This window comes from Neoarius graeffei, chromosome 13, assembly GCF_027579695.1.
Source record: "Neoarius graeffei isolate fNeoGra1 chromosome 13, fNeoGra1.pri, whole genome shotgun sequence".
In the NCBI taxonomy this organism is placed as follows: domain Eukaryota; kingdom Metazoa; phylum Chordata; class Actinopteri; order Siluriformes; family Ariidae; genus Neoarius; species Neoarius graeffei.
In genome coordinates, this window is record NC_083581.1 from 23799480 (window position 1) to 23822183 (window position 22704).

Consider the following 22704-nt stretch of genomic DNA (forward strand, 5'->3'; position numbering starts at 1 on the left):
ACAGGACTTGAAGGATCTGCTGATAATTTCTTGGTGCCAGATACCACAGCACACCTTCAGAGGTCTTGTAGAGTCCAGGCTTAGAGCACGTTAGCGGTTTTGGTAACACAAGGGGGACCGACCCAATATTAGGAAGGTGTAATGTTATGGCTCATCAGTGCATGTCAATTAATAACTTCTCATAAAATATTATCCTATCTTTGAAAGGCCAACAATGTGAAATACAGAAGACTAAACTTTGGAAATATAATGGATATGAAATGTCACAATTGCAGTTTTTAGTTTATTTAGTTTATCTGATTCTTGGATTTGAAAACTTTACAAATTCCTTACAACTGATGCATCTTTGTTTTTGTTGTTGCTTTTAACTGTCTAATACAAGATGAATTTGTAAATGTAGAAGAAATGGGGTATGGGCCATTACTGACCCTGTTTTACAGGACATACAGTATGAGCTGCTCATGTTGGCCCAGAGCCCTGCAAATACAACATGCTCAGGTGTTCATCTGCCATCAGTGTCCCTTGTTGGTGGCCAGCTGTTTATTGACACCTGGAACCACCGAGTACTGACTGAAGAACAAATTTGACCATATGAGGCCAGTGTAGGGCATCATAGTTTACCAGGCATCATTTCAGTTAATGGGAATACAGTTCTGCTGTCTGATGTGATGCTGGTGCCAGATTTTGACACACTTCTGTTATGGCTCCTCTTCTGCCCGATTCATTGTGATGCTCTATTTCTGCTTGGAGCTTCTGCACTTGTAACTCAGGTTCTGCTGCTGTGGACCACCCAGCATGGATGCCCTAAAGATCTGCATGTGAAAAAACAAAAAAACAGATTATACCAAAGACTATGGTGGATATGCTCACCTGGATACTGCTGCTGAAATCATAAACAGTGTCCTGTGCTCATTGCAGGAATGTGATAATAGTGGGAGCCATGATAATGCCACCATCTTGTGTTACTGTACCTAAAAGAGAATGGTTCCTCTACAGGTTTCCTCCTCATATTGGCTCAGGGAGTTTTACTTGCCGCATTCAGTTCTGGATTGCTCATTAGGAAATAAAATCTACATCTATAAAGCTGTAACAATGACTGTTGCTAAAAATGCTGTATAAAAAAAAATTCTTTGAGAGCACAGTGGGCATGAAAGCAATTTTGTGATTTTAGCCAATATTTTGGATACCATAGCAAAATACATATACAGTACAAATCTGGCCTAAAGTTTGTGGACACCTGATCATCATACCCATGTCTTTTTGTACATCCCATTCCACATTTATTCCATCTTCATGTCAAGGCTTTTTTATTGTCATTTCAACCAACAGTCATTTATACAGTTGGTACAGTATACAGTTAAAACGATGTTTCTCCATGACCATAGTGCTACATTAAACATCACAGGACTACAAGCTACAATACAACAAAGTGCAAGAGTGCAGCGAGTGCAAACATTGCAGACAAACTACACACAAAGTGCAAACATCGACAAGTGCAAACAACAAGGACAGTGCAAAAATGACTAATACAAACAGAGACCGTACATTGCCAACCAGTACCAATGTGCAGAAAGTTGAGTGTGCATTTTGAGGTAGTATTATGTCAAAAGAAAAATAGATGTAAACATTGTCTGTGCTAGAAGCATTATAAACATTGTAAAAAAAAAAAAAAAGTGATCATGCATTATTGTTTACTGTGTGAAGACTGCAGTGGGAGTGGTGTGATCAACAGTCCATGAGCATCAGTCCAGTCCCTCAGAGTTGAGAAGTCTGATGACATATGGTGTAAAATACCCTTGATGGAGGGAAGGAGAGACTCCAATGATCTTCTCAGCTATCCTCACATATAGGGCCTTATGATCCGAGATGGTGCAATTCCCAAACCAGACCATGATGCAGCTGCTTAGAATGCTCTCAATAGTCCCACTGTAGAATATTGTGAGGATGGATGATGAGTTTTCCTCAGCCTTCATAGGAAGTAGAGGTGCTGCTGGGCTTTCTTGGCTATGGAGCTGGTGTTGAGGAACCAGGTGAGGTTCTCTGCCAGATGAACATGAAGGAATTTGGTGCGCTTTACATTCTCCATGAGTGAGCTGTCGATATACAGTAGACAGTGGTCATGCTGCGTTTTTCTGAAGTCAACAATCATCTCTTTTGTTTTGTCCACGTTCAGAGACAGGTTGTTGACACTGCACCAATCCAATAGCCATTTCACCTCCTCCTTGTATGCTGACTCGTCATTCTTACTGATGAGATGCACCACAGTCATGTCATCAGCAAACTTGACAATGTGATTTGAACTGCGAGTTGCTGCACAGTTGAGAGTCAGCACAGTGAACAGCAGTAGACTGAGCCTGAGCACAAAGCCCTGGAGGGCCCCGGTGCTCAGTATGGTGGTGTTGGAAGTTCTGCTCCCAAGCCGGACTGACTGAGGTCTCTCAGTCAAGAAGTCCAGGATCCAGTTGCAGAGGGAGATGTTCAGGCCCAGCAGGCTCAGCTTTCCAATTAGTTGCTGAGGAATGATTGTGTTGAATGCTCAACTGAAGTCTATGAACAGCATTCAAACGCATGTGTCCTTTTTGTCCAGGTGGCTAAGGGCCAGATGAAGGGTGGTGGTTATGGCATCATCTGTTGACCAGTTACAGTGATATGCAAATTGCAGGGGGTCCAGGGAAGGAGGGAGCAGAGTCTTGATGTACCTCATGACGAGCCTCTTGAAGCACTTCATAATGATGGGTATGAGTGCAACAGGATGATACCCATTGAGGCAGGCCACTGAAGACTTCTTCGGCATGGGGACGATGATAGTGGTCCTGAAGCACTTTGGAACGATAGCGTTGCTCAGGGAGATGTTGAAGATGCTAGTGAGAACATCTGCCAGCTGGTCCGCTCATCCTCTAAGCACTTTACTGGGGATGTTGTCTGGTCCAGAAGCCTTCCGTTGGTTGACTCTGTGTAGAGTTTTCCTCACATCAGCTGTGGTCAGACACAGCACCTGGTCGTTGGGAGGAGGGATAGTTTTCCTCGTTGCCATGCCGTTCTGTGCCTCAAACTGTGCATAGAAGCTGTTCAGTGTATCTGGAAGGAAGGCATCAGTGTCACACGCAGGTGGTGTTGTCCCGTAGTTCGTGATTGCCTGGATGCCCTGCCACATGTGCAGTGTGTCACCACTGTCATGAAAGTAGCTGGATTCTCTGGGCATGTGCATGCTTTGCTACTCTGATGGCTCGAGACAGTTTGGCCCTCACTGCTCTTAGGGCCGCTCTGTCATTTGCTCTGAAGGCAGCATCTTGGGTCCTCAGTAGTGCATGCACCTCTGCAATAACCAACAGTTTCCAGTTGGGGTGAGTGGTGATGATCTTAGAGACAGTAACATCATCAATGCACTTGATGTAGCTGGTCACTGATGCTCTGTACTCCAAGTTAGTGCAATCGCCATTGGTTGCAGCCTCCCTAAACATGTCCCAGTCAGTTCTCTCAAAACAGTCCTGGAGAGCAGAGATGGCTCCTTCTGGCCAGCTTTTTACCTACCTTAGAACCAATCTGGAGAGTCTGATGAGCAGTCTGTATGCTGGAATTAGCATAATAGAGGTGTGGTCCGAGTAGCTGAGGTTGGGGTGGGGCTCTGCCTGGTATGCAATGTTTGTGTGAACAAGATCCAGCGCATTCGCCCCTCTCATTGCAAAGCCCACATACTGATGGAATTTAGGGAGCAGTGACTTGAGATTTGCATGGTTGAAATCTCCGGCAACAATAAACAGTCCATCTGGGTGTGCATTCTGCAGTTCACTGATAGGTATGGTGTTTTCTTTCTCTTTTTTTTTTTAAAAAGCTAAACAGACTGCACTCAATCACACAGATTATATAATCAATGCAGCAGGAGGATATTGGAGATAGAAAAATAAATCAGAATCATCTGTTCTCGAACCCAGAGCTGAAAATGACCATTCTGAGCATTGTAAAGAAAGACAGATGTGGACAAATTTGTTGGTATACTTGCATGCCTTTTGCAAAAAAAAGTGTGAAGAGAGATAAATTATTGTTTATTGTACAAAGATGTTGTAAACTGCTCTAAAAAAAAGGAGTTTAAAATTCAGGGCTGTGAAATAGAAATGACAAAATCTGAGGAAACAATTTTAGCAGGGGGTCTGGGAGGAGCACCCCCCAGGAGCCGGGGGCCTGGGGCCCGCAGGGCCCCAGAAGCTGAACAGATTTTGTGTATATTGATAGATTTGAAGCATCTCCTGAAAGCAAATATTTTCTCAACCATGCCATTTAATTTGAACTGTTTATTATTATAAATTGAATATATAAATGTGAACAAGATGGTCTACCTGGTAATCTATAGCTCGACAGCTTCAATTTCACGAATTCCGCATGCTTTTTTCCTTTGACATGGTCAACCAAATGCGTTCTTCCACCAGAACCGTACTTCACATCCTGATGGCACAAGATGCAGTAAGCTTTCCCCGGTTCTTTTATCTTCCGTATGTGCTCATTCACTACCAACTTTAAACTCCAGCCATCGCCAATTCCATGGATTTTTGATGCCGTTTTCCTTGTCAAATGTTTTTGACATCGTCGGTCTCACCGTCCTCCCTCTGAACGATGTCCCTCCGTGACACGGACATACCGCGAAATTCTCCTTTTCAAAACCGTTGATATCGAAAGCGTGTTTAAAGAGCACAAGATTCACGCCGTGGTTTGTAAGCATGGTGCAAATGCCGTAAACCGGTCTGTCATTGTCGCAAAATAAACCTACCCCCCCCATTTTTATTGCAAAATTAGATGATTTACTAAAATGATATTTTGGCAGCCAAATTCGCGGAATTCTGCGGATCCGTGGATTTTTCACAGCCCTGAAAATTCCATGGGACTAGAGCCAACCTTCCTGGATGTGTCATGCTCCACCCCGGACATCCACTCCGGAGATTACGGATCTCCCACGCCAGTGCCGATCCAGATCCGGGAATTCCATCTCTCCTAAACTCACTTCCTAGTTTTTACTGCTGCTTATTTAAAGTCCGTTCTCAGACTTTGGTGTTGCCAGAACGTCTCGTTTGTTTACCCTAGCCGTTTCTGTGCCTTTAATGCTTTTCATGTTTTTTTTTTCTCTAGCATTTTGTTTCTTGTTCATGGTTTTTGCACTAGCTTTTTTCTCATTCTTGGTTTTTTGCACTAGCGTTTTTCTTGTCCTTGCCTGCCTCGTTTTTGTCTCCTTTTGTACCTGGACTATTTTTGCTATTTGTTTTTTCATCCTGTTTGTTTACCTTTTTGCCACGCCCTTTCCTTGGATTAAACTCACCTTATTTATTGGATTACTGTCGGTGTCGAGTTCTGCTTCTGGATCCTAATTTCACCACATCTCCAGCTCCCATAACAGTACGTTCTGGCCAGCATGGATTCAGTGGAACTCGCCCATCTGAGAATGGCTGTACAGCAGCAAGGAGCTCTCCTCAGGACCCACCAACAGGAGCTCCAATAGGTTACCCAGGACCTTGCCACCTTGTCCAATTCACTCAACCGCCTAGCCACACAACTCCAGCACTCTCAAGCCGTGCCTATCCCTGCCCAGCTGCCTCCTTCTTCAGCTCCCGCCACCGCTGCTTTCCATGAACCGAGACTCCCTTCACCTCAGCCCTACAGTGGAGAACCAGGTACCTGCAGATCTTTTTGTCTCTATGTTCACTGGTCTTGGAGCTACAACCACTGGCCTTCCCCACAGAACGCTCCGGGTAGCTTATGCCATCACGATCCTTACCAGCGAGGCCAGGGAATGGGGAACAGCGGTCTGGGATGCCAATCCATCCTTTTGCTCCAACTTCAAGGAAATGAGGTGAATGTTCGACTGCTCTCTGTCTGGCTGGGAGGCGGCTAGGGAGCTCATGGAGTTGTGGCAGGGGTCCCGATCTACCTCGGACTATGCCATCGAGTTCCGGACATTGGCAGTGTCATGCGGTTGGAACGAGAGTGCCCAGGTCAACGCGTTCCTACATGGCTTGTCCGACGCCATCAAGGACGAAATGGTATCACAGGAACTGCCGTTGGACCTCACCACTCTCATGGACCTCAGCAATCGTATCGACGCTCGGATCCAACAATGGGGGAGAGAAAGGAGCCGCCCCAGCCTCACCTCCTCTCCACCTCCCGCCTCGTCCATCGAACCCATGCAGGTAGATCGGGTACGGGTGTCAGCGGAGGAACGACTGTGCCAGTGAAGCGCGGGGGCCTGTTTCTACTGCGGTCAGCAAGGACACATCTGCCGAGCCTGCCCGCTAAAAAGGACGAGCCCACCAGTGAATTGAGGGACTCTGGTGGGCAATGCACGGAACCAGTCCCCTGCTGACCAACCTTTGCTCCCTGGTATCATCACTCACAACAACCGGCATCACCATCTTCAGGCACTCATCGACTCGGGACAGACAGGAACCTGATCTGCTCCGCAACTGCCAAGCATCTTGGAATCCCGTTACTCGCCCTCGAGGTCCATCTCACCGTCCTGACACTCAATGGCACCGGTTTGACCACCATCACTCACCTTACCACCCTGCTCACCTTAAGGATTTCAGGTAATCACTCTGAAACTATTCAACTTCACGTCATGAACAACCCACACATTCCTGTAATTCTTGGACTACCCTGGTTGATGCAGCACAACCCCCACTTAAACTGGACTGATCACACCATCTTAGGCTGGAGTCCTTCCTGCCTGGCCTCCTGCCTGAACTCCACTCTGCATCCCACCAAATCCCCTTCAGTCCTCAACCCCCCCAGGAGCGAAAAGATCCTGTGGCCACGTCTCTCCTAAAGAAAAAACTCAAGAAAGATATCAAAACTAAGCTGAAAAAGGACAAGCACAAGGACAAGAAGAAAGATAAAGAGAAGATCAAGAAGCTTAAATCTCTGGTCTCCAGTACCTGGTGGACTGCGAGGGTTATGGTCCCACGGAGAGAAGTTGGATCCCCACCAGGTTCATACTGGACCCAACACTCATTGCAGATTTCCACCAGCAACACCCCGACGCTCTTCCTAAAGCACCTGGAGATGCTTGTTGAAGGGGGAGGGGTACTGTCATGCTCCACCCCGGACATCCACTCTGGAGATTACGGATCTCCCACGCCAGTGCCGATCCAGATCCAGGAATTCCATCTCTCCTAAACTCACTTCCTGGTTTTTACTGCTGCTTATTTAAAGGCCGTTCTCAGACTTTGGTGTTGCCAGAACGTCTCATTTGTTTACCCTAGCCGTTTCTGTGCCTTTAATGCTTTTCATGTTTTTTTCTCTCTAGCGTTTTGTTTCTTGTTCATGGTTTTTGCACTAGCTTTTTTCTTGTTCTTTTGCACTAGTGTTTTCTTGTCCTTGCCTGTCTCGTTTGTGTCATGTTTTTGTCTTCTTTTGTACCTGGACTATTTTTGCCATTTGTTTTTTCATCCTGTTTGTTTACCTTTTTGCCATGCCCTTTCCTTGGATTAAACCCACCTTATTTATTGGATTACTGTCTGTGTTGAGTTCTGCGTCAAGTTCTGCTTCTGGATCCTAATTTCACCACATCTCCAGCTCCCATAACAGGATGTGACTTAAGAGGAAAATCAACCACAGACTGAACAGAAGGATCGTGCCAATGGTAGACAAAGAGCCAAGGACAACTTCCAAAAGAGATAAAAGTTGAACTGCAAGGTCAAGGTTCATCAATGTCTGTCTGTACCATCTGTCACTTTTTGAGTGACAGTGGGCTCAGTGGAAGAAGACTTAGGAGGACTCCATTGTTGAAAGAAAAAAAGCCAGATTGGAATTTACTAAAATGCATATTGACAAGCTACAATGCTTCTGGGAGCATGTCCTTTGGACAGATCAGACAAAACTCAAGCTTATTGGCAAGTCACATCAGCTCCAAGTCCACAGAAGAAAAAATGAAGCTTTCAAAAAAAAAAAAAAAAAAAACACCACCATACCTACTGTGAAATATGGAGGAGGCTTGGTTATGATTTGGAGCAGCTTTGCTGCGTCTGGCACAGGGTGCCTTGAATCTGTGCAGGGCTCAATGAAATCTCAAGACTATCAAGGCATTCTGGAGTGAAACATACTACCCAGTGTCAGAAAGTTCCATCTCAGTCGCAGATCATGAGTCCTCCAACAGGACAAAAGATCCAAAATTACACAGCTAAGAGCACCCAAGAACGGCAAAGAACAAAAGACTGGACTATTCTGAAGTGGCCTTCTATGAGCCCTGATCTGAATCCTGGAAATAGCTGAAACATGCAGTGTGGAGAAGGCACTCTTCAAAAACCTGAAACAGCTAGAGCAATTTGCTCAGGAAAAGTGGGCCAAACTACCTGTTTGCAGATGCAGAAGTCTCACTGAGACCTACAGAGATGACTTGTTAGCAGTGATTGCCTCTACAGATTGTGCAACAAAATATTAGATTAAGGGTCCCATCATTTTTGCCCATGCCATTTTCATTTTTTATTATTTAAAATACAACCCTAATTCCAAAAGAGTTGGGACGCTGTGTAAAATGTAAATAAAAACAGAAATGCAATGATTTGCAAATCTCATAAACCCATATATTTTTTATAATAGAACATAGACAACATATCACATGTTTAAACTGAGAAAATGTACCATTTTAAGAAAGAAATAAGGTCATTTTAAATTTCATGGCAGCAACACGTCTCAAAAAAGTTGGGACAGGGGCATGTTTACCACTGTGTAGGATCTCTTCTTTTAACAATAGTCCATAAACATCTGGGAACTGAGGAGACCAATTGCTGTAGTTTTGAAAGAGAAATGTTGTCCCATTCTTACCTGATATACAATTTCAGTTGCTCAACTGATTGGGGTCTCCTTTGTCAAATTTTCACTTCATAATGCACCAAATGTTTTAAATGGGAGACAGGTCTGAACTGCAGGCAGGCCAGTTTAGCACCTAGACTCTTTTACTATGGAGCCATAAGGTTTTAATATGTGCAGCAAGCAGTTTGGCATTGTCTTGCTGAAAGAAGGAAGACCTTTCCTAAAAAAAGATTTTGTCTGGATGGCAGCATGTTGCTCTGAAACGTGTATCTATCATTCAGCAATAATGATGCCTTCCCAAATGTACAAGCTACTCATGTCATATGCACTAATGCACCCTCATACCATCACAGATGCTGGCTTTTGAACTGTGCACTGATAACAAGCTGGATGGTCTCCTCTCCTCTTTAGGCCAGTGGAAGTGGCGTCCATGGTTTCCAAAACGAATTTCAAATTTTGATTTGTCTGACCACAGAACAGTTTTCCACTTTGCCCCAGTCCATTTTAAATGAGTTTTGGCCCAGAGAAGACTGCGGTGTTTCTGGATCATGTTCACATAGCTTCTTTGCATACTAGTGCTAGAACCTGCATTTGTGGATGGCACGGTGAACTGTGTTCACAGACATTTATTTCCGGAAATGTTCTTGAGCCCATTCAGTGATTTCCATTACAGAATCATGGTCTCCTCAGGCAGCACTCTTAATGCAGTGCTGCCTGAGAGCCCAAAGATCACGGGCATCCAGTATTGATTTTAGGCCTTGTCCCTTGCGCACAGAGATTGTCAGATTCTCAGAATCTTTTGATTATATTATATACTGTAGATAATGAGATATTGAAAGTCTTCACAATTTTACATTGAACATTATTCTGAAATTGTTCCACAATTTGTAGACACAGTCTTTCAGACTGGTGAACTTCTGCCCATCTTTACTTCTGAGAGACTCAGCCTCTCTAAGATGCTCTTTTTATACCTAGTCATGTTACTGACCTGTTGTCAGTTAACCTAATTAGTTGCAAAACGTTCCTCCAGCTGGTTCTTTTTAGTACCGCTTACTTTTCCAGCTTTTTGTTGCCCCCTGTCCCAACTTTGAGACGTGTTGCTGCCATCAAATTCAAAATGAGCATATATTTTTCATGAAATAGTAAAATGTCTCAGTTTAAACATTTCATATGTTGTCTATGTTCTATTGTGAAAAAAATATGGATTTATGAGATTTGCAAATCATTGCATTCTGTTTTTTATTTACATTTTACACAGTGTCCCAACTTTTTTGGAATTGGGGTTGTATTCTGTTGAATCAAAAATCAAATAGCAAAGTCAGTTTTTATTAAATATGAAACAAACAATGATGGATGCCAATTAATTTTGTCAGTTATAAGTTATTTTAGAGAAAATTGTGTATTTTTTTTTTCGTGGAAGTGTACAAGCAAATTTGTCCACGTCTGTCATTGATGGAAAAAGTACATTCAAAGTATTTTGTAAATATTTTTATTTGCGTCTCATGTGATGTGTGAAATCAGCGCAACTGAATATTTCTACCACTTTAACCAAATTATGGAATTTCACTCTGCTTTCTGCTGTGGATACAAAACAGCAAAAGCAAAATGGTGCACTATATAGTGAACAGGGTGGAGTTTAAGATACAACACGGCCCATTAAAAACAAAACAAAACCCCTTTGAAAAAAATCATAAAGGTCACTGCCTGCTTCATAACATTTGCTTTCTGCAACCTTTATTTTTAGTAAGTTGGTCTGAACGAACAGCAGCCTCCTTTCCTTTCTCAATTCAACCAAAACCACCTCAGTATTTTGTAGTACTAGTGCAGGTCACATCAGCACACAATATACACCACAATATGAAGGAGAGATGCTGTGATTTATATACTGTATTTATTGTGTGAATTCCATCATGGTTGAAAAAAAAAATGATAAAGAAAACCAAAAATAAAGCAAGTCTAACAGTTCCACATCGGACCATTGTACAACTGGATCAACTAGGAGTCGTACATTACTGACTGCAACGCACAGAAGCAACACAACTACCATTCCATTCAGATGAAAATACGGTACAGCTGTTAGTTCATGGCACTCAGAGCAGAAACCCTGAGTTTCAACAGCAACTCATTTACAACGTGTTTCCATGGAAGAAGAAATAATAATAATAAAGAAAAGAGAGGATTGAAAAGGACATGATTATGAAAAATGAGAATATGGAAAAGGAAGCTGAAAAAAGAAGAAAGCATAGAAAATAGAATGTAAATATGTACTGAACGTGTCAAATGTATCAAATACATTCAGAAATAATATTTGGATTTTGAATAATTTTTTTTTTTTAAATACAGCTTTTGCATTGACATTTCAGATTATGGCATGTCATCAATAAGCAGCAGCAAAAGGACTGAAATACCATTTCTAAAAATGACACATTATAAATTAGTTTTATAATGACACTATGAACATTTAGCTTTCAGAATAAGCTATGTGCTAAGTGCTGGACAGCTGGATAAATATGAGAGAATAGATTTATACACATTCTAACCATTTGTGATAATTACAACATCATGATGCAATCGTCCAGTTTCACTGTCTGATACAGTGTGTGGTACATACTCTGCATGTGTGTGTGTGTGTGTGTGTGTGTGTGTGTGGGGGGGGGGGGGGGGGGGGTGATGGTGGTGATAATAGTGGTATTCTAGCTACATTATGGGGCTTCCACTGGTCTCTCTATACTGTGACTGGGCAGTGAAGGCTTGGGTGCTTATATGGAATAAAAGTTCCATAATGTTCTGAAATAATCTCAGGTGTCTTTCATGGGTAGCCTCCGTATTTGATTTGATAGTTTAAACCCCTCTACATACTCCCTCCTGAATCTCCAGCCATGGATCCTGAGCGTGTCCAAGTGCACACAGTAACAAGTCATAAGCACGTATACTTTTAAGTCTTTGGTTTGAGATGTAAAAGCGGAAGGGCAGAACATTGTGACAGCAGTCTCTATGTACGCGTGAGTGTGCTGTTCTTTCATGCCCAGTGTACCTGAGCTCCAGCAGTAGACAGTCTCTTGTTCTCTACCAGTGAGGAGCTCAGGTGTTCCTCCTCCATCTCTTTTAGCCTTTTCTCCTCCAGGAAGGCCACAAGAGAATTCCTCGTGTCCACCACCTCCAGCATCTGCTGTAGGATCTGATCCTCCTCTGCCTGCTGATCTGCAGTCTTCTCAGAATCTACACACGCACAATAATAAAATATAATATTGTACACTGCAAAAAAAATGAACTCAATTTGAGGAGAAAATTACTTAATACTAATGAAATTATCTTGCTGCATGGACAGAATTTTACTTGACAAGACATCTTGGAATAAAGTTGGCTACAACCTAGAACTAGTTTTAATAATCTCAGAGTTGGTGTCTTGTATTCTTCCAATAGGAAATGTTGGATCATTTCAATGATGTTCAAGATATTCTAACTTGCTAAGATATTTTTTGCAGTGTAATATTTAGCTGAATAAGCATTAGACACCGAAAACAAGGGTTTTAAGGAACAATATCAGAGAGCAAATGGTGTCCTGGGAGGCTAAGCTAGCTTAGCAAACAAGGTCTGTGGTTTCCATGGTACTGTCGCATCCTCTAATTTCACACGAGGATGTTTCTGGATCAAAGATTATATAACATGACATCACTAACTGAGCTACAGAAACGGTGTGGTTTCTTTTTCAACAAGTGATCTATAATACCGTTTATGTCTATATAGCCACGTAGCTCCAGCTCCAGCATGCTCTGCTTGTCCTCCAGTTCCAGCTGGCGTGATCTGGAGAGCAAAAATGAAACGGATATACCACATTAGCATTATATGGTGCGAATCAGGATGGGGGATGGGGAAGGGAAGTGTTATGGTATGCAAAAATATGCTAAATCTACAGCATGCGCCAGGCACTTTAAATATACCCTTATCAGCCCATATTCATCTTAATAAGCATCAGACGTTGAGAATAAAGGTTGCCAGGAGCAACAGAGGAGGGGAATGAGTATCCTGAAAGACTTGTAGAAATGACTGCACTGTATATAGAACAGAAAGGTTGAGAGCTGGTGTAAGCGTGGGCAGGTCAGACTTACGCCACCATGAGATCAGATTCCTCTGAAACCAGAGCATTCTTCTGCTGGACCAAGTCGATCCATTGGTCAATCATGGCTGTTGAGGCATCTATACCTTAGGAAGAACAACAGGACATTAACTGGATTAGCTGTGTAAAGCTATTCACACTGATCACGTTCATCATATGATGAAACATTTCTATTCCTATTTTCCAGCATGACAGTGTCCTCACTCACTGAATGGTTTAATCAGGACGAGACTTGGGCTGCATCCGAAACACAAGGTTGTTGCCCTTTTGCCTCACTGCCATAATAGACAGGCGTCTCAATACGGCAGGACTTTTGACTGAAGGCATCTACACTACCGTTCAAAAGTTTGGGGTCACTTTGAAATGTCCTTATTTTTGAAAGAAAAGCACTGTTCTTTTCAATGAAGATCACTTTAAACTAATCAGAAATCCACTCTATACATTGCTAATGTGGTAAATGACTATTCTAGCTGCAGATGTCTGGTTTTTGGTGCAATATCTCCATAGGTGTATAGAGGCCCATTTCCAGCAACTCTCACTCCAGTGTTCTAATGGTACAATGTGTTTGCTCATTGCCTCAGAAGGCTAATGGATGATTAGAAAACCCTTGTACAATCATGTTAGCACAGCTGAAAACAGTTGAGCTCTTTAGAGAAGCTATAAAACTGACCTTCCTTTGAGCAGATTGAGTTTCTGGAGCATCACATTTGTGGGGTCGATTAAATGCTCAAAATGGCCAGAAAAATGTCTTGACTATATTTTCTATTCATTTTACAACTTATGGTGGTAAATAAAAAAGTGTGACTTTTCATGGAAAACACAAAATTGTCTGGGTGACCCCAAACTTTTGAACGGTAGTGTAAGAACATTCATCTAAGGACATTCGTTCGGAATTTCAATTTAAGACAGCATTTACTGTAATGTATGTCGTCGGCGCCATGTAACTAAACACAAGCATGGCTAGTTGGCTAACAGATGCCTCATAAATCATGAACACATTTATTTGGTGAGTCACAGGGTTATATAAGACAGTACAATGTTTATTTCTTGGTAACTTTAAAAAAAAAAAAAAAATTTAAGGCCCCCCCAAAAAAAAACAAAAACAAAAAACCCTCCCAAAAACTTATATTTGTATATGAAATCACTTTTCTATGAAGTCTGGTTTTCCCCATTGCTTGAGGGAGCTGCTGCACAGATTTATGGGTAACAGGCAGCATCGAGGATACATCCATGTTGTCTTCAACTGACAGACTGATGGCATCTTACAAGTCAGGAAATGAGAGTTGGATCAGATTTGACTGGTCCTTGATGCCTCCTTGTTTCCCCATGTTGTACTGCATGCTATGGCTTTCACACTCACCAGATCTCAATGCAACCAAACACCTACGAGAGATTTTGGACTAACATGTGAGACAGCGCTCTCCACCATCATCATCAAAACACCATTTAAGGAAATATCTTAAAAAAAAAAAAAAAAAGGGTTCATCCTTCCAGCGACTTGTAGAACAAAGTCCCAACTTTGTAGAACAAAGTCTCAAAAGTCCCAACAACTTACTAAGACACGTTCCCTCCCTTAACGTGTCACCAATCTGCATTTTCTAAATAAAACACTATTTCTCACTGAAGAGTCACTTTGCTGGATTACAATCAATAAAAGTTTATCAATTGATTTCTTATATAGGCATTTTTTTTAATGCTAGTAAATTGCAAGATATATTTTAATAAACTTTTGTCCAAGATTTTTGATTTACTTATGTCTATCAGTTTATCATTTGTCTGCATTTATCATTTTAACATTATTTTTTTTTTTAATTGTGGTTGCAAAGCAAAGCGCTCTACTGTTATCCCTTGGCGGCGGCAGTGACGACTTCTTACGATTTCAGGATTAATACAACTCGAACAGCTTAACGTAGAAGCTTCGTTCAAACTTTGTTGTGTAGTTCTTGTAACTAGGATGACGGCGGCTATGACTTTTCACTCACACCCCTCTGTCCAATTTTCCCCATTGACTTTGAATAGGAAATTTCTCAAACTGCTCCTATATAGTCACTTTTTGAAACAATACTTCCAAACTTAAGCCTCAGGTCACAACTGGCCGTACATGCTCCTACGGCCGGTCTACGTGCAAAAAACGCAAGAAACGCACGGAGGGCGCGCGTGAAACGCACGGAGGGCGCGCGTGTGACATGCTGATTTTCGAGCCGTAGACTGGCCGCAGACCGGCCGCAGAGGTTCTTTGTCATGTCAAACAAACTCTACGGGCGCTTACGTTTTTTTCAGGTTGCAAGACAAACTTATGGCCAACGTGCATCTTTCTCCATGAACAACAACAAAAAAAAACCGCAGCGATTTGGGAAACGCCAAAAATCGCACGGGCAAAAAAATCGTACGTCCGGTTGTGACCTAGGCTTTAGACATGTTCTGGGCAATACTACATAGCACTCCACCTCTTTTCATACCTCCAACATTCCGGCTTTCTGTCCCCCCCATCGGCTTCGGTTCATTTTTCAAGGCCTTTGTGCAGGAAACTTCATTCCAACTGTAAAATTTTCAGCTCATTAAGCCAAAATAAGCTGTGTGTGTATTATAACTTCAATAAAACAGACTTCATGTTAAAACTATGATTTTCCTGGTTTTGGGGTTGTACTTTGTGACTATATAGCACGCAGTTATCACCAGGGTGGGGATGGGTTCCCTTTTGGGTCTGGTTCCTCTTGAGGTTTCTTCCTCATGTCGTCTGGGGGAGTTTTTCCTTGCCACCGTCACCATGGGCTTGCTCATTGGGGATAAAATTAGCTCATGTTTAAAGCCTTTAATTTTCTGTAAAGCTGCTTTGCAACAATGTCTATTGTTAAAAGCGGTATACAAAAAAATTGACCATTTTTCTTTTTGATAATTTAACACGCATCCCTCTTTTTTTAATCCCTCGGTCTGTCCATTTTATTTCCCCATAGACTCTGAATGGGAAATTTCTCAAACTGCTCCCATATAGTGAATGTTCAAAATAATACTTCCAGACTTAGACATGTTCCGGGCAACACTACAAAGCACTCCATCTTTTTTTTTCGTACCTCTATCACTCCTGCTTTCTGCCCCCAATCCCTCGGTTTTCTTCCCATTAGTTTCAGTTCATCTTATCTATCTTTCTCTTCTATTTAATTTCTTGATTTCTTTCTCACTCACTCCCTATCTGTTCATCTAGCTTTATGTCTTTATGACCTTCCCATTATAAAATCTAATTTCTTTCTCTGTAAACTCCATAATGTCTCTCTCCCTCTCTCTCCAATATCAATACAAATGGTTGAATCTTCATGATTTAATATTCTATAACTGTTGGTCAACAGTTGACTGTTACTGCTGCAGCTGTCTCGCTCGCTCTCTCAGTATTTATCTATCCACTCATTCATCCATCTAGAATCTTATTTTTTTTTGGTTTGCAAGCACTAGTATTTCTTTAAGGAAATGCAAATCTAGTGCAATTTGTTTATTATTATTAAAAAAAAATAAAAAAATATTATTATTATTAAACATTATGTTAAACTGTATACCACATGCTTACAGCACAACACTGTACACATACAGAATACCAGAGGGGAACAGTCAGAGTCTTCTAGTCCTTCAGAGAAGGCCCAAACATACCAGCATTTCAAATGTTACAGTGGATATAAGAAGTATACACACCCCATTAAAATGATCGGTTTTTCTGATGTTAAAAAAAAAAGACCACGATAAATAATTTCAAAAACTTTTCCCACCTTTAATGTGACCTATAACCTGTACAATTCAATTGAAAAACAAACAGATCTGTTGGGGAGGAGAAATGTACAATAAGCTGGTTGCATAAGTGTGCACACCCTTAAACTAATACTTTGTTGAAGCACCTTTTGATTTAATTACAGCATTCAGTCTTCTGGGTCGGAGTCCATCAGCCTGCCACATCTAGACTTGGCAATATTTGCCCACTCTTCCTTGCAAAAGTGCTCCAAATCTGTCAGATTGCGAGGGCATCTCTTGTGCACAGCCCTCTTCAGGTCACCCTACAGATTTTCAATTGGATTTAGGTCTGGGCTCTGGCTGGGCCGTTCCAAAACTTTTTTGGGGTCATTATGCTGAAAGATGAAATTCCTCTTCATCTTCCTAGCAGACACCTGAAGGTTTTTGGGCCAAATTTGACTGGTTTTTAGAACTGTTCATAATTCCATCCACCTTGACTAAAGCCCCTGTTCCAGCTGAAGAAAAACAACCCCAAAACATGATGCTGCCACCACCATGCTTCACCGTGGGTATGGTGTTCTTTTGGTGATGCGCAGTGTTGTTTTTGCACCAAACATACCTTTTGGAATTGTGGCCAAAAAGTTCAACCTTGGTTTCATCAGACCAGAACACGTTTTCCCACATAGTTTTGGGATAGTTGATTTTTTTTTTTTGCAAAATTTAGCCAGGCCTGGATGTTTTTCTTTGACCTTACCCCATAGTCCAGACATATGGAGAATACGGGAGATTGTCGTCACATGTAGTACACAACCAGTACTTGCCAGAAATTCCTGCAGCTCCTTCAGTGTTGCTGTAGGCCTCTCGGCAGCCTCCCTGACCAGTGTTCGTCTTGTCTTTTCATCAATTTTGGAGGGACGTCCAGTTCTCGGTAACGTCACTGTTGTCCCATATTTTCTCCACTTCTTGATGACGGTCTTCACTGTGCTCCATGGTATGTCTAATGCCGTGGAAATGTTTTTGTCCCCTTCTCCTGACTGATACCTTTCAACAATGAGATCCCTTTGATGCTTTGTAAGCTCTCTGTGAACCCTGGCTTTTGCTGCAGGATGCAACTGAGTGAATGTCTGAACTTTATTTGGGGTTAATTAGAGTCATTTTGACTGATGGAAGGTGTGAACCCAAAAAGACTGAATGCTGTAATTAAATCAAAAGGTGCTTCAACAAAGTATTAGTTTAAGGGTGTGCACACTTATGCAACCAGCTTATTGTATGTTTTTTTTTTTTTGTGTGTGTGTGTGTGTGTGTGTGTTTTCCCCCCTGAACAGATTTGTTTATTTTTCAGTTGAATTGTACAGGTTATAGGTCACATTAAAGGTAGGAAAAGTTTTGAAATTATTTATTGTGGTCTCATTTTTTTTAACATCAGAAAAACCGATAATTTTAACAGGGTGTGTACACTTTTTATATCCACTGTACATTTAATTTCTTTCATTCTTTGTTTTCATAATTTCATTATAATTATTCTCTTCTAATTCAGCCTCATTTTCTATCAAATTTGCTTATCCAATGACATTTTTTTGTTTGTTGTCTCTAGGCTGAGAAGATTTTAGAGCTGGTTCACTCATTGGTTTGGACTTCACTGCCAGGACAGAAGGCCATGGCAGTGTATGTTTATGTAGGAAGTGACAGATGAATTAACCAATCAGATTTAAATTTCTAGTGAGACGGACCAAAAATTTAAAATCGCCCTAGGCCTCCTCGAAAACCAACGCTAGCTTAACTGCGAGACGGCACCATCAGTACAGCAGTGAAGTTGCCTTCCAGCCAGTGTAGCGTTCATCAGTAGTGTTAGTGAATGCTAATAAAGCGGTCAAGCCAGTGCTATCAAGAGCAAGTAGCACACACTAATGACCGAGAAACTAAGATTTCTGTCCCCAGACTTTTCTTCCACACACGCTCACCACAGTATTTTTCACTCAGACAGTATTCATTTCCCGATGTGATTTACTTAGTTACTTTTAAAATCAACATTGACAAGTACACTCAACGGAGCAATCTGGCAGCCTGCCGCTAATCCCTTGCAACATCCTTTGTCCTGTTGCTTTTTTGGTGTCTGGCTAAGTTTTGCACACAAGTCAGCAGATTTCTTCACTCTGGAAGCATTCTCGCAACTCAGTTTCTCTGAGAACATTTAAACAATTGATCCATCCTTAAAGGTTATAATTTGCAAAGTTTCCTCCTAAATATCCATCAGTAGCTGAACAGTGTGTAGGTGAAGAATGTCTTCAAAGATGAAGCGACATACCAGCCTGTCTTCTGAGGGATCTCTCCAACACCACTCCCTTCTCCTCCAGATCTTTAAAGGTCACCTCAATCTCCTCCAGCCTCCTCTGGATAGACTACAGATCATACATGACACACCAGGAGGATGATCACACTGGATATTATACAATATTACACAACAGTCCAATGTGAGACTGAATAGGAATGATTTTGCACTTTTACTTGGGTTTGTTTTGACGGTTCAGTACATCATGGCATGGCATATAAAGGCTGCTTAACTAGAGTCTGTTTTTGCTGCATATAAAGTGAGGACCATCGCAATGCAGGGGCGAGAAGGCGTAAGTAGGGCAACATTTTCACGCACATTAGTATAAGCCCAGATATTGCATACTGGTACAGCACAAATCTAATCTTAGTTTACAGAGGAAAAAAACAAAACAAAACAAAACTGTATTATAATACAACCCCAATTCCAAAAAAGTTGGGACAAAGTACAAATTGTAAATAAAAATGGAATGCAATAATTTACAAATCTCAAAAACTGATATTGTATTCACAATAGAACATAGACAACATATCAAATGTCGAAAGTGAGACATTTTGAAATTTCATGCCAAATATTGGCTCATTTGAAATTTCATGACAGCAACACATCTCAAAAAAGTTGGGACAGGGCAATAAGAGGCTGGAAAAGTTAAAGGTACAAAAAAGGAACAGCTGGAGGACCAAATTGCAACTCATTAGGTCAATTGGCAATAGGTCATTAACATGACTGGGCACAAAAAGAGCATCTTGGAGTGGCAGCGTCTCTCAGAAGTAAAGATGGGAAGAGGATCACCAATCCCCCTAATTCTGCGCCGACAAATAGTGGAGCAATATCAGAAAGGAGTTCGACAGTGTAAAATTGCACAGAGTTTGAACATATCATCATCTACAGTGCATAATATCATCAAAAGATTCAGAGAATCTGGAAGAATCTCTGTGCGTAAGGGTCAAGGCTGGAAAACCATACTGGGTGCCCGTGATCTTCGGGCCCTTAGACGGCACTGCATCACATACAGGCATGCTTCTGTATTGGAAATCACAAAATGGGCTCAGGAATATTTCCAGAGAACATTATCTGTGAACACAATTCACCGTGCCATCCGCCGTTGCCAGCTAAAACTCTATAGTTCAAAGAAGAAGCCGTATCTAAACATGATCCAGAAGCGCAGCCGTCTTCTCTGGGCCAAGGCTCATTTAAAATGGACTGTGGCAAAGTGGAAAACTGTTCTGTGGTCAGACGAATCAAAATGTGAAGTTCTTTATGGAAATCAGGGACGCCGTGTCATTCGGACTAAAGAGGAGAAGGACGACCCAAGTTGTTATCAGCGCTCAGTTCAGAAGCCTGCATCTCTGATGGTATGGGGTTGCATTAGTGCGTGTGGCATGGGCAGCTTACACATCTGGAAAGACACCATCAATGCTGAAAGGTATATCCAGGTTCTAGAGCAACATATGCTCCCATCCAGACGACGTCTCTTTCAGGGAAGACCTTGCATTTTCCAACATGACAATGCCAAACCACATACTGCATCAATTACAGCATCATGGCTGCGTAGAAGAAGGGTCCGGGTACTGAACTGGCCAGCCTGCAGTCCAGATCTTTCACCCATAGAAAACATTTGGCGTATCATAAAACTGAAGATACGACAAAAAAGACCTAAGACAGTTGAGCAACTAGAATCCTACATTAGACAAGAATGAGTTAACATTCCTATCCCTAAACTTGAGCACCTTGTCTCCTCAGTCCCCAGACGTTTACAGACTGTTGTAAAGAGAAAAGGGGATGTCTCACAGTGGTAAACATGGCCTTGTCCCAACTTTTTTGAGATGTGTTGTTGTCATAAAATTAAAAAAATCACCTAATTTTTCTCTTTAAATGATACATTTTCTCAGTTTAAACATTTGATATGTCATCTGTGTTCTATTCTGAATAAAATATGGAATTTTGAAACTTCCATATCATTGCATTCCGTTTTTATTTACAATTTGTACTTTGTCCCAACTTTTTTGGAATCGGGGTTGTAAAAGGAGTGTCAAAATACAATCAAATATATTAAAAAAAATTCAAATACCTGGAAGAGGTAATGAACCCAGACGTTGGGTTAACTACTAAGGAAAGGGGAAAAAAAAGCTCCGTAATAAAGCACCACTTTATCAGTGGTACTTTACGAGGATTGTGCAATACTGACTTACCCCTCATGATTTAACATTTAAAGAAATTCCAATAAACAATTGAAAATGCGCATTTCCTCTTTCAGATTTAAACAGAGAGTCAGGACGGGTGTAGTAATAATAATAATAATAATAGCAGTGAAGTCGGGAACTGATTGTTGGCAGTGGCAAGTACATTTTTGATCTAATCCTTTTACTATTTATTGTCTAAATGGTGGAGTTTTCATTATCTGCTGCTCAAACCCAGTTTCAGTGACCAGCACATGAAAACCAACAGGGCACATAATCACCTTCTAATCATCATCACTATTAATATTATTTGTATTTTTGAGTCATAACTTGTTTTTGTGTAAACTGTGCAAGGTGGTCAGGTCTGGTAATATGATGTAATCAGAGCGATTGTCAGTGGATATCTTGGCAGATATGTAGAAATGATTCCATGGTGATATCTCCTAGACAAACCTCTCTGTGGAGCAGGTGTGTGTTTGACAAGCGAAAGAGAGAGATAGAGAAATAATGAATGAGAGGAGTTTCTCTTGTTGTACAAAATGTGAACTTTTGCATCATTTTTGTGTCAGAGAAGCAATTTTACTTAATTTTTGAAAGGAGTGCCAAAAAAATGTGTATTTTTTTTTTGGTCAGTGGAGTCTGCACAACTAAACGGAAAGCAGTCGTCTTTCTGGCTGTGGTCCACTAGCTGCCTTGTGTTCCTCCACACTCATGGTCCATTTTGTTTTCCATTAGTGGAGGTTATAAAAAGCCATACTTTCAAAACTGTTCCGTTATTGGCAAGGCCTAGATCTAAAGTGCCTGGCCTGCCACTGTGTTTCTCACCTGAGCTTGACGCAAGCGCTGAAGTTCACTCATCTTCGCCCTTCGCTCCAGAGTCCTCATCTTCATCAGGTCCTGTTTCTCTGATTTAGACAGGTTCAGTGGTACAGCCTGAACAAATAAAGCAAGTTAACACATTCAGCCACAAAATCAAGCATAAGAACTACATTTTTTTAAAATCATATGCTATGTTCAGCTGATGTTTGAACAGGAGCATCGTTCCACTTTGGGAGAAAACAAAACCTTAAATATGCTTAAATGCACACATCATAAGTGCGTGTTCTTTCCTCAAGGGCAAATCTCTAGTCCAGCACCTGCTGAGTGGGACAAGCACACGACTACTAATTATTTTCCAGCGTCTAACCTGGCCATCCATAAAATGCTCCAGAGTAAGATCCTCTTCATTCTCGTTGTCATCATCATCATCATCTTCATCACCGCAGTCAACCTCATCCTCTGAATCTGCCTGACTCAGTGCTAGTAATGAAGCAAAACAAACATCAGCTGGAAATTTAGGCCACAGAATTCAGTCCTAGAGATTTACAAGTGTTTCTGTGAATACTGAGAAATTTGAGGTGGGCAACTTGGTAAAAATGAAGACAACCGGACGTGCGATTTTTGGCGTTTCCCCAAATCGCTGCGTTTTTTTTGTTCGTGGAGAAAGACGCATGTTGGCCGCAAGTTTGTCTTGCAACCTGAAAAAAACGTAAGCGCCCGTAGAGTTTGTTTGACATGACAAAGAACCTCTG

General features: G+C 41.6%; 1 protein-coding gene across 4 annotated transcripts in view; it reads right to left on the reverse strand.

Annotated features, from left to right (window-relative positions):
* Positions 1–318: 318 nt before the first annotated feature.
* The window catches only part of mical1 (microtubule associated monooxygenase, calponin and LIM domain containing 1), a 98306-nt gene continuing 75920 nt past the window's right edge, over positions 319–22704 (reverse strand). Inside the window, exons 19-25 of one of the 4 annotated variants that reach the window (XM_060937365.1) lie at positions 22320–22432; positions 21959–22066; positions 18930–19023; positions 12903–12990; positions 12524–12597; positions 11828–12012; positions 319–812 (exon numbers count right to left, since the gene is read on the reverse strand). In XM_060937365.1, coding sequence (XP_060793348.1) covers positions 735–812; positions 11828–12012; positions 12524–12597; positions 12903–12990; positions 18930–19023; positions 21959–22066; positions 22320–22432 — 740 coding nt within the window. In that variant the 3' untranslated portion in view covers positions 319–734. Of the gene's footprint in view, positions 813–10665; positions 12013–12523; positions 12598–12902; positions 12997–18929; positions 19024–21958; positions 22067–22319; positions 22433–22704 lie in introns of those variants that run through there. The other 3 variants (XM_060937364.1, XM_060937363.1, XM_060937366.1) reach the window with 3 other exon arrangements.